The sequence below is a fragment of the Pezoporus occidentalis genome, unplaced genomic scaffold (assembly GCF_034315485.1).
Source record: "Pezoporus occidentalis ecotype Australia unplaced genomic scaffold, CSIRO_AGI_Poc_V1 ctg12, whole genome shotgun sequence".
Classification (NCBI taxonomy): Eukaryota; Metazoa; Chordata; class Aves; order Psittaciformes; family Psittacidae; genus Pezoporus; species Pezoporus occidentalis.
The window spans coordinates 5,154,867-5,167,822 of record NW_026912994.1 but is presented as its reverse complement, the minus strand read 5'-3'; the positions used below and the strand labels follow the sequence as shown (position 1 = coordinate 5,167,822).

Sequence of the window (12,956 nt, the reverse complement as noted above, 5' to 3'; positions counted from 1 at the left end):
CTGGACACAAGAGTCAACAGCCAACCCTGCAGATTTTTCTGCAATGATAACTACTACTCAAACTACCAGAGGAAAAATAACTGTAAATTTAGCCAACAATGTTTTAGAGCTGGAGCACACAAAAACCGGACACCTCAAAAGGTCTAAACTCTCCACTTGATACCTCTGGAGAAAGACTGTTGCCTATAGTTTTGTTACTGTTCACATTATCAATTTACATTAGCAAGCTATAATACACAGTTTCACATACTATTGTTACCAAAACCCAAAACCTTCCCTTAAAGTCTAGTTTCAGAAAATTCAAGCAGTCAAATTAAAGCTACTCTGCCCAGCAAACATACTGGCATAAGTGAGGCAAACATGCTGATGGATGAGCATCTTTGCAATTCTGGACTACCTGCTACCCACACCACCTCAGAAAGCAGGGGACCTTGGTAAGTGTCATTTACAGAAACAGGTGGAGCAAATCTCTGCATTGCTTAGTTACTCTTAAGCAGAGTTCAACATTGTTTAGCTTACTACACATTCAATCCCAAGGCATCTTGGTCTGCTTCTAGTCTCGTACCACCTACCATATCACAAATACAAATATACGACCTTCCAGTTTGAAGATATATTTGTGATTATGACCTTAAAAATATTGTATCAATAATTACACACTACCATTGTGGACTTTGTAGCAATAAAACACTGGATATTAAATGGAAGGTAAATACACCAATCAGCTACTCCAAATAAGCCTCTTGCCTTTTAAATTATTTTTTAACCCTTTCTGAGGCACTTCAGATTAAATACAGAAGATAATTATTACCACCTTCAAAGCAAGCAAGAACACACTTAACTGACTAAATATTCGGAAAGACATGAGCCTGAAGTACAACACAAGCAAAAAAAAGCATGGACCAGCAGACTCTAGAAGCAACAGCCAATAGTTTGAAATCTAACTAGCAGTCGTAAGTGCTGCACTTCAGGGGTCTATACTGCTAAATGCCTCAGAGCTGGCCAATGGACTAGCATCCACCCTCTGCAGCCTCCTGGGTGAGATCAAACTTATGGGAGCAGTCAGGATGTAGTAGGGTGGGCTGCCTTTCCAGGAGATCCCAACTGTCCAGAGAAACAGGCTGAGTAAGACCACCTGAACTTCAACAAAAGCAATGCAAAGCCTTGTGCCTGGGACGGACTAACCCATGGATCAGTGCAAGCTAGGTATGCTGTGCCAGACAAGAACAGGCTGAGGGACCTGTGTCTGTTCAGCCTTCTTTAGAAGCAGGGAAGGCTTACGGGGGGGGTCTCACCACTATCTCCCCTACACAGGGAGAAGATGGAGACAGACTTTTCAGAGATGCACAGCAGCAGGGCAAGCAGCAGCAATTTCAAATTGTAACAAAACAAAATTCCTTGCTTGACACATGGAATAATCCTTCAAAAAGAGAGGGGTAAGCCCTGGGCCAGGAGTCCAGAGAGGCCATGGTATCTCCATCCTTGGAGAGGCCCAAACTCAATAATGGCCCTAAATGACCTCTTCTAACTTTGACCTGGCTCTGCTTTGAACAGGAGGCTGGACTAGAGATTTCCCAGAGGTCATTCCCGTCCCAAATTATTCTATAATTCTTGTATATAGAGAAATCAAAAATATTTCTACATTAAAATTGAGGCATAAGGTATTCAGAAGGTTTAAACTCTAATTAAGAAAGCATATGTGTTAACCACCTGTGATTATGACAACACTTAAAAAGAGCAGGAATATTTCTAGGTTCATGCTTTGAGTAGACAGTTGCTCCCAGACAAGGAATTATTCAAAACCACTCCTTTTCATTGTGCAACAAGCATCAGGCATTATTCATCAGGCATTATTCATCTGGCAGTCAGGCACTAATAAAGAGAGTTTCCTTGAGGTTTTCTTCTCTTGTGCTTGTGACTAACATTTATGAAGGAGTCATGTACTGAACAAAAAAAGGACAAGGACATTATCACCACATTTTACACACAGAGAACTGACGCACAATGAATTTTCAGCCTTTCTAACTTTGAGATAGTTGTGGCCTAATTATTGTTTTATTCATGCATTCAAATCACAGCTTTTGCTGATTTCAGCTGCATCTGTGACCCTGCAAAAGTTTTGCAAAATCAGAGCCAACTGTTTCAAACTAGGCCTCCAAGAGAAAGAGGAACACACGGTTAGCAATTACAGGGGAAAAACAGCTTAAACAATATGACTGTTACCACAGAGGAAGCAGAGCCAGGGTCAGAAATCAGTTCCTTAATATAGCATCCTGCAGCTCTGCCCAGCAGATCTCACACTTTCTCTTACATCTCCACTGCAATGAATAAAACCAACTTCCCAACGCAAACTGGGCTCTTTGGGAAATTGATCTGTCACTGCCTAAATGTTAATTAAGATTTTAAACATTTGCAGCCTCATCAAAAACTCATGAATTTATACCTGGGAAGAAAAAATAAAAATGCATACCTGTAGCAAAAAGCCTGCCCCCTGCTCCAAAGTAGGTTGTCAAATCAATTGTCTTAAAGAAACAACACTTCTCCCATCCCACTTCAGCCTGCCCTCCCCTCCTATTTCAGCCTTAGGCACACAGTACAGAAAACCTGAAAAAATACAAGCTTCACAAGCACCCTGAAAAGTTGTCTGGCAGCATTACCAGCAAGCAGTGATCCCCTACAAGAATAATTCATCAGTACTGGCAGGTGATCAGAGTGCATGTCAAGGCAACGACCTTAAGTAAACAGGGGTCCTTGCACACAGGCCTTAATTTTCATGGTACAATGAGCACAGCACAAGAACATGTGTAGGATAACCCAACAGCAGCAGCTGGTGCCTTCTGCTTCTGCATTAAGTAACGTGATTAAGTCAGCCACATGCAGTTTGTTTTTCACCTTCTCTCTGGGGAGAGGGAGTGTGTAGCAGAGCAGGATGTTAATGTTGTGGGCAATTTTAATTAACTTGCTGCTACATAATTACATTAGAAAAGGTGAAGCTAAAAAATCCCCTTTGCACTTAGTGAAGGACAGACATCTGTAATGGCCATTAACTCCTGCAGAAATCTATTCCAAGGAAAGCACAAGTTATTTGATATTTAGAAGCTATTTAGAAGTTCGTGCTTCTTCAGTTTAGCTTCATATGAACTCTAAACAGACAGTCCAGTATTAACACAAGTATTCTGCAATGCCAGAACCAGCTCCCACTTTTGTCACCCCTGCCCCAGCAAGTTTTACAGTCTGCTCCTTCAACACAAGGATCCTCAGAGAAGCACAAGAGGGACACTGCTCTTAACAGGTGTTCACTGAGGAGCCACAGAGCTAGAGAAGGAAACCCAGACCTTGCAGACCCTGGTTCAGGAATGTGAGTTTAGGTTCCCTACTAGAATATTAGCCATAGAATCGCAGAATCGTGGGATAGTTAGGGTTGAAAAGGACCCTAAGATCAAGTTCCAACCCCCCTGCCATGGGCACGAACACCTCACACTAAACCGCATCACCCAAGGCCTCGTCCAACCTGGTCTTGAACACTGCCAGGGATGGAGCATTCACAGCCTCCCTGGGCAACCCATTCCAGTGCCTCACCACCCTAACAGGAAAGAATTTCCTCCTTATATCCAATCTAAACTTCTCCTGTTTAAGTTTTAACCCGTTACCCCTTGTCCTGTCACTACAGTCTCTAATGAAGAGTCCCTCTCCAGCATCCCTATAGGCCCCCTTCAGATACTGGAAGGCTGCTATGAGGTCTCCACGCAGCCTTCTCTTCTCCAGCCTGAACAGCCCCAACTTCCTCAGCCTGTCTTCATAGGGGAGGTGCTCCAGTCCCCTGATCATCCTCGTGGCCCTCCTCTGGACTTGTTCCAACAGTTCCATGTCCTTTTTATGTTGAGGACACCAGAACTGCACACAATACTCCAAGTGAGGTCTCACAAGAGCAGAGTAAAGGGGCAGGATCACCTCCTTTGACCTGCTGGTCACGCTCCTTTTGATGCAGCCCAGGATACGGTTGGCTTTCTGGGCTGCAAGCGCACACTGAAGCTGGCTCATGTTCATTTTCTCATCAACCAACACCCCCAAGTCCTTCTCCGCAGGGCTGCTCTGAATCTCTTCTCTGCCCAACCTGTAGCTGTGCCTGGGATTGCTCCGACCCAGGTGTAGGACCTTGCACTTGGCATGGTTAAACTTCATGAGGTTGGCATCAGCCCACCTCACAAGTGTGTCAAGGGCCATCATGAAGCCCTGCTTAGATTACCCAAACCTGTTTCCCCAGTTCTATCAAATTACTACCCATCACACAGAGATTTACTTCTTTCAATTTACAATGCATCTGGGCTTCCACCTACTCCAACCCCAATCTTCCATGTCATACATACATGTATGAACAGGAATGGCTCACCTGCCTCTCAAGAAGTGCTTGGGGCTTCAGCAATGGGTAAAATCAGCTTGATAAAAGATGACCTTAACATTTCAGTAACATGGAATGGATCCTGACATGGATATAACCATTTGATAACAACTTTAAATATGGGCTTCTTGTCTATTCTAATGAACAAATTATGCGAAATACAGCATTTCTAAAATGGTATTATGAATATGGTATACTCTGAAATGAGGATAAAGAAATCAGGCACCAGATTTTTCAGTCATTTCTGTCCGATATACTGAACAAATGTGGAAGTGGTTCTAATCTGTTTTTTAGAAATAAAAAGGAGTAAAACATAAAAAGTTGCAAAAATTCTGAATTTCACAGCAACCACTTGAAAAACTCTTCTTTTTACCACCCTATTTATCACACCCAAAAGGCCAGCAAGAAGACTGAAAGCAAGCAGCTAGGTCATTCCAAAGGCCACGCAGTGGTAAAGAATCTCTACAGATCATCAGAAACGGAAGGAAAGAACACCAGCGTTCATTCTGACACAGGCTTGACATCAGCGCCACCATCCAGCCTGAAAGCTGCCAGCAGAAGTATAATGGCAGGGCAGCAGAACCCCCATCTCCATTGGTGGCTGGCGCCTCAATGTCACAATGCCAGCAGGTTCTTGCACCAGTGGGGAACCAAGGAGGTGGGGTGGGCTGTAAGAGAGGAGAAAATCGAAACAGGAGCAGCCCTTCTCAGATCTCTCGGGTAACACCACAAACTTACAGTCTCTCACTCCCTCTGCAGTTGCATACAACAAGGAAAGTGTTTACACAGTTACCGATTACAGTGAATATACAAAAACTCCATGTAGGATCCCAAATAATTTTGGTTTAAGCTGTACAGAAAGAAAACAAAGAACAAGAGAGATGGGTAATGAAAAGGAAGTACTAGGAGTACCAGCATCAGGGAGAAATGTCCCAGGATGGCACTAACATTTACACGAAAGTTTAGGAGGTTTCCTTTTTTTTTTACTTACCAAGTCACAGGGACTTAAACATGAATTCTGGCCTGCTCACAGGTTAATCAGGTCAGCTAACACACTCTATTGCAGCCTAAGCAAGAACTCAATGCTTACAGTAATACTGTGATGAGAAATGCTGAGTTCAGAGACAAGAACGCATGACCAGCAAGGGAGCGGCTGGCAACTTGAAGCACTGTTGAACACTGTGCTGGCATTACCTCCTGTATCTATTCCTACAAAGCTGGTTTCAGCTTCAAAAGGCCAAACAGATGAAATTTATCCTCCCAAGATCAAACATTCTTGGAATTTATACATTTTCTTGCAACTAAGACTGACATCAATACTACCCTCAATAAAAATAAAAATTAAAAAAAAAAGCATTCTTATCAACATCCACTCAGGGTATCAGTTTCAAGACACTTTATTACTACTAATTACATCATTTTTGCAAGATAGCATGAATAAAAATCATAAACACTTCCACAGCCTAGCTCAGTCTCACGCATTTTGCTTCCATGTGCTCAACATGCAAAGGATTGTCAGTGACCCCCCAAGTTAACTGGGATCAAACTCAGAAATAAGCATTTCCTTTAAAACACATTTCCTATGGGATCACTTGATGAAGAAGAGTTCACTATCATCTCAAAATGCACAATTAAAATATATTCCTGTGTTTCAGCTACCAGTTCTTCTCCTATGTGTACCACACACTGACCTGCCTGAACAAAGAAGACTGAATTAAGGTCAGTAATTGTTTACTGGTTTTTAGTATTTATAAAGAGGGCTTGCACAGTGCCATTTGTAAAATAAACAAAGGCCTTATAAGAAGACTGAAAATCATTTTACTTGCCTTAAATTTGTTATCCTTTTGCATTTGATACAAAGCAATTGACAAAATTGCCAAAACCCTTTTTCTGCTGTTTGTTTGCACTTCTGTTTGCTCACTCTCAGCCTCTCCTACTCTGGCCTAAAGCCACATGGAGTAATTCTGCAAGAGAATCTGCCTTAATTTGATAACCTAATGACAAGCAGAAGCCACCCAGCATGGTGCACCCTCTTGCAAGAAGCACCCTCTTACCTGCCACTGTCACCACTAGCAGAAAAACAAAAGAAAAAACATAAAAAGTAATATCAGTCTAGAAAGTTGGCTCCTTTATTTAGAAGCTACTTTCATCCAAATGTTTTTCTATACAAACTCACAACTGCAGCACTTAAGTAAACTTATAGGCACAGGTAACTAAAATTAACTTGTTTCTTTAAAAAAAGAAGATGCAAAAAGCCTGTAGCATTTTATAAATAGATTGGCTAAACCCATAGTAAGCAGATGCCCAAACCATTTCAGAAATAAGGAACAAAGGCAGCTATCTATAATGAATATACGCAGAACTGAAAAGCAAACAGGTTTTGAAATACAACTTGCAAACTTAAAAATCAGCAATCATCTGGGAAATTCATTCACATTTTACATGTGTTTCTACCACCAAGGGAATAAATGCTGGAAATCCTTTTAATAGCAGCTGAATTGACTTATGTATCTGAGAGCAGAACCACCAAGAAAAATGTAAGAGAACAGCACATTAGCGTGTCTCCTATTGGGAAAGACAATCTTGTTTCTCTAGTCACTCACAGTGCTTTGAAATTTTGATTTTGTAGATAAATGAAAACCAGTAATTGCAAGTCACTTCTCTCAAAATTATCTGAAAGCTTCTGAAGCCAAGCTGAAAGGACTCGTTACACTTCTCTGGCACATATTCTGACCAGCCCTCTATTCAGCTCATAGACAGAGATTCGGCTTTCTGGTTGTGAAATTTTTATGTTCTTAGACTGGCTATAATTCTCGTGTCACAGAAGTACCTGCCAAAACTGTCTCCCCTCTTTCACTGCTTTGAAATTACTCTGTTAATTTAAGCTAGGGCAAATAAAAAACCAACCGAAGGTCACAAGTAAAACCAGACTTGCTGAATGCAAATAATTCTTCATTTGGGCAACCCCTACACTTACTTCCTAGCTTGATTACTGCTGAAAATAGAGAACCTGTTTAGAAATATGTTATAATCTTAAGTTACTTTATCAAGTAATCTTTTAATAATTTTAAGTTATGAATAAGTCTCACCTCATGGTAACTTTCACCAAATGAAAATAGGGATAAAGGGTTTAGTGTGTGGCGCAGCATCTCAGCCTCTCTTCATCTACTTAATTGCAAGTTAACAGTCACACTATTCCTGACCCCAGTCAGGAAAATGCAGCCAAGGGTTAGCGGTCTCAGATGCACTCTGACACTGATCATGTATTCATAAATAAGATCAATTCCTACTGGATGTCTAGAAGAGCAGTTTCTCAAGAAGCCTTATCTCCTATTAAGAAAAAGAGTATCTTCATGCCCTCTGAAGAAACTGTGCCCTTACAAATTCCATAGGAGGCACTGCTTTACTGAACTACCTGAACTCACCATACACAGGCGACAAGTAGAAAACATGCAAAGAGATTTAGCTCTGTCTCTAGATCATCTGAGGCATCTGACAGCCTCCAATTTTCTCTTCTTTTCCACTATGATAAATGTTTGGTGCAACTTTGTCACAGCTATTTATATTTTTGCAGGGGAATGATAGGGAGATTTTTAAAGTTTGACTTTCTCCTTAATTTTTTACTTTCAAGACATGCACTTTGCCCCAGGAATGTTTAGTTTCCACCTCTCTGAAAGATTCAGTTTTCATTATTTTCAGGTTCCACAGCGCTGGAGATTTTTTTTTTTTTCCCCCCAGTAGTCATAATTCCCCATTTGGAGCATTAAAGTATCATGTTGGATAAACTTGATTATCTCGATTAAAGGACTTGTCCCATTTGTCTGAAAACTATGCTACGGCTGTTTTGACAAGATGCTTCACTGAATACAGAGCTATACTTCAGCCCCAGATGACCAAGTACTTCAGGACTCCACTTCTCACAAGCTGTGTGACCACACACTTCTCAAAATCCGTGCTACAGAAGTTAAAGATCAAACTTCTACCAGAAGCTCCCAGAAAACCAGTTTCTAAAACCCATATTTTAGACAACAGTTTATTATTAGAGAAGTCTTTATTTGCCAAACACATTTTAGAATAGATGTAATACACAAAGTGAAAACTAAGCTACAGTATAGCATCCAGGAGAACTTCATATGAAGGCAGAGGGAAAAGGCGATATTTCGTGGGTAATTAGATACAGAGACAAATGAGGAGCAAATAATAGATTCCAGAGCAGAGATTAACAGTGAAGTACCTCAATTGTCCATAATAATACAACTAGTACATTAAACTTGTCCCACTGATCCAGAAAGAAAAAAAAGGACAATCTGCACTAGAGTATTAGAGCAAATTAAACCAGATATCAATAGGTGCAAGCAACAACATGTACAGTTTCCACCTACAGCTGTGAAGCCACCAAATTCTTATGAGCAGGCTCAACTTCTGCCCTGCAAGACACAGCAAGCACTTAGAGACAAAACACTTGAATGGGTAATTTTAAAAAGTGGAATTTCACTGCACAGCACTGACCATTTCAAACATACTATAGTCAAAAGGGGTTCAGGCAAAACAAATTGGGTATCTCATCTCTTCCACTACCTGCAGTTCCACATAAAAATATAAAATATTTCAATTCTGATTGCATAAACTGACTCCAGTGTTTCACAGGTGAAACACATGTACAGTAAGTGCCTGGTCACAGTAACAGCAATTTTCATTAGAAAACTCAGAGTTATCTTTGAATCTATAGGGCTGTTTTTTCTTTTTAAAAAAGTTTAGAAGCAATTGGAAACAGCAGATAACTGGTAACTGGGTCTGACAAGAAGCTTTCCCTATTTAAAAGCCTGAAATATTGGCCTTGAAATCATCACTTTTCTTTCCAGCACTAGTCACCAGAGAAGTAAATTATTCATGACCCAGATTCCCAGTGATGACCGAGCTGCTTCCTCCCTATTAGAATCATCAGGCAGTCAGAGCCTGCACAGCCTGGTGCTGGTTTGTCTAAGACATCTGATGGTCCTCCATCCTGCACAACACACACAGAGGTAAAACACTCCAGTTTTGCTGTCTCCACAAGCAAGAAACAGCAAGCCAGTCCATCTGGGCTAGCAGATGACAGCTCTGAAGAGACTCCATTTGAAGGAGAAGTGTGCAAACTTCCAATCACAGCAGTATTTTCAACAGCAACATGGCAGATCTCCAGTCAAGGATGAGACACCTCAAAGCAGAGAGAGATTCGGAAACCTCTCAAGCGACGCCTCAGAGGGCCTCCTATCAGTGCGTGTCTTTCAACCTGAAAGCACATCAGAAAAAAGTACACGAAAACCTCTAAATCCCTCAAATGTACAGGCAGGCCATTCAAAGGAAGCACTTTAGTTTGAATCTATTTCGAACTAATGCTGTGTGCTCAGCTTCTCCTATTTTCTTTGCTCTCTTCTGCTGTTATTTGCCATACCTGAGTAATCACCCTGAATTACGGTAAGCACAGCCATTCTTAAAGTCAGTTAAAACAGAAACTCCGTGTAGACTCAGTTTCGCTATCAGCACCAAACAGAAAACACCAATTAAAAAAAGCAACCCTGCCATCAGGTTCTTACAGAAGACACACCGACCTAAAACTTGGCACAAAGTTTAGCTTTTTGGCAAGGCTGGAAAGCGACAGAGAGCCTTCTGCAACTTTAAGCTGGTGTCCACGCTCTGAGAGAAAAAAACGGAGCTCAAAAACGAAGGAGCAAAGGCACATTCCGGGCAGTACCTGCAGCCCAGACGCAGGGCTTTGTGCTGATACACAGCGCACGGAAAGCGGAGCCGAGTGACAGCCGGCCCGCGTGCCGGCGCCGCGCCAAGAGGATACTGAAATAAGAGTGCGGCGGCCGGGCTCAGACCAGAGCCAGAGGAGAAAGGGTCCCTGCGTGCCCCCCAGCAGTGCCGAGGGCGGCCACAGCCGGGGCAGCCGCAATGACAACCACGCTCAGGGCGCGCAGGGCGTGGGCTGCCCTGTGAGTGGGACGCGGCGCTACCAGCGCCCCACGCCATGCTCAGCAGCACGGACGGCTCCTGGCCCACCGCCCGCACCTCACCAGCCACCCGCAGGCCCCGGCCCGGCCCGGCCCGCCGCGCCCACCTGTACTGCCAGCCCTTGGCGCCGCGGCCGCCTCCGCTCTTGCCGCCGCCGCTCTGCCCCGCCGGTGGCGGCGGCGGCTGCTCCGGCTTGCCCTCGCCCTCCGACCCCTTCATGGCCGCCGCGGGGTCCGCGCACTGCATGGCGCCGCGGCTCCCCGCCCTCTCAGGGGCGCCCCCGGTCTCGGGCGGGCCGCCTAGCCGGGCAGGGAACGAGCCCGACAGAGCAGCCCGCCGGCCCCGCTCAGGCAGCGCCGCGACCCGGCCGCGCCCGCCCCATGCGGGCTGCGATGGCGGCGGCTGCCAGCACCCCCGCGCCCCTTTCGGCTGAGCTGGGCTGGGCTGGGCTAGGCTCCCGGCACAGCGGCGGCAGGCTAGAGAAACCCGCCCTCTAGCTCCCTCACCCCGCGACCCGGCCCCACCGCCCCTTCCGGGTCAGCACCGCCGCCATCTTTAGTGCGGGCAAGGGTGCGCGCGCTAGGCCGAGCTCCGGCGCTTTACTTAGGAGCACAGCAAACCTTTACAGTAATTTTAAAGTCATGGCTACACTCATTGCCCCTCAAAAACGTGAGGCATAAGAAGACTGAGAGATCCAAGCTGTGTTGTTACAGTCCAGGATATGAGAGCCTGTTGCTGGGACCTTGCTGATTGTTGTCACAGAGACCAAGCAAAGCTGCAGCACATCAAGGTCCTGAGAGGAAATAACATTTTTCCTCCTATTTTTCTTCATGTTACTGCATATGGGCAACAGCTACACAGGTTTTTTTTTTCCTTCACAGTATGATGGCAGAGCCAACAGGGAGAGACTGGTTTTGTTGTGTGTAATCTTTCAGGCCAGGCTTTTAGACAACTAAAACTGCGCCGTGACTGCTATTTCTTAAAATCAGGGGCAAAGGATCTTGTTCTGGCTTTAATCAATAGGCACACAAAGAAGAGGAGGGCAGAATCAGACTATGGTTAGCAAGGTTGCTGTTCTGCTCCACGTCTCATCTGAACTCCCTCCTCCCCTCTCCAGCTCTTACTATACACCTATAGTGTTGTGAACAATCGTTACACAAAAGATCTAAAAATTCCCAATGTGAGAATGTAGATAGAAGCAAAAACATAGAGAACATATTTCAGACAAATAGTTTATTTACTTACTGGCAGCAGCTTCTTACCCAATGACAGCTGCGCTGGCCTTCCCATCTTCTACCAGCACATTCCCACTTTCCCAGTAACATTCAAAACATCTTACCTTTTGCTATCAAATGAGGATGGAACATTATGAGCATCATGTCTTTATAAACTTTAATCTGGCTCTAAATTACCAGCTACCCATCCCTCCTTGCCAAGCAGACGCAGATGTAATCTCAGCTAACAGACCCCAGGCAAAGACTGCCTGTTGCACCTACATCTATTATCTCTCTTACAGAGATATAATATATTACTACTCGATAGGCATAAAATACCCCACTTCTGCCTTTTTAGAAGCGTGCTTGTCACTGCAGGGGAAAAAGGGGGGCTTTTTCAGCTGTATTTTTTTCCTGTGGAACCACAGGCAAACAGATCAGCAGATTCATGTTGTCTAGCAAAGAAAATTTTGGCGAGAGCTGCACTTCTCTTTCCCTCCAAACACATTAGTTCCTCCTCTGCCAATGACAATTTTAATTGACAATATAATGTAATTGCATGATGTCCTAATGCATGCCAACACCATTTTCCACTGAGATTTGCCTAGGAAAAAAATTGAAGTGAAAGGAACTTATGCAAGAATTCCACTTGTGTGTTTTATTTTCCCCCTACTTGAGGACAACCGCTCCCAGCAGAGACGTATCTTTATCCATGCTAGACCTTCTGTAATCCTCACAGGCAGTCGGTAGGATGTTCCTCCACTTATAACTTCTCCTATACGTAAGGCAGGCCAGCGATCCTTAGTGCATCTTTCTGCACCCCCTCAGCCTCTGGTCCCTGGGCAAAGGGCGGTAAATTCACATTTTCTTCCTCCATGCGTTTGCTTTCGACTCTTTAGGAAAGGTGTTGCACTTGCAGTACCAGAGGCTGTCGTAAGATGGCATTGGCAAAATGCTTGATAGCATAGAAAGGCTGACAGCTTAACTACATTTGCTAAGGATTTACAGTTCAAGCTGCCTCTTATCTTTAGTTTACGGTTGCTACTATTTATAACTTGTGTCCAGGTTCACCGCTCTCGGTCTCCTTCCCCATTTATAATTCAGTGGCTCAAAATGAACAAAATCCCACACTGGCCCTTGCAAGCACAGCCGTGGGTGGGGACTGAGGTCCCACAGCGGTGCCCTGCCTGCCTGAGCCTTTCCACTCGCTGTGATTTCTAGATCTGGAGGAAGAAATGAGGAGGAGCTGCAGATCTGGATGAGGAAAGCATGGATAGGATAGCATATATTTATCGACATTCATCAAATCAAATATTTGTAGGACTGATTATGGCTGAACTGGATCA

The 12,956-nt window shown here is 43.9% G+C and overlaps 1 protein-coding gene across 1 annotated transcript in view; it reads right to left on the bottom strand.

Annotated features, from left to right (window-relative positions):
• OSBPL11 (oxysterol binding protein like 11) overlaps nt 1–10,827 on the bottom strand; it is a 43,779-nt gene extending 32,952 nt beyond the window's left edge. Inside the window, exons 1-2 of the mRNA XM_062606848.1 lie at nt 10,722–10,827; nt 10,503–10,681 (exon numbers count right to left, since the gene is read on the bottom strand). Coding sequence (XP_062462832.1) covers nt 10,503–10,642 — 140 coding nt within the window. The 5' untranslated portion in view covers nt 10,643–10,681; nt 10,722–10,827. The remainder of the gene's footprint in view (nt 1–10,502; nt 10,682–10,721) is intronic.
• Nucleotides 10,828–12,956: the final 2,129 nt, after the last annotated feature.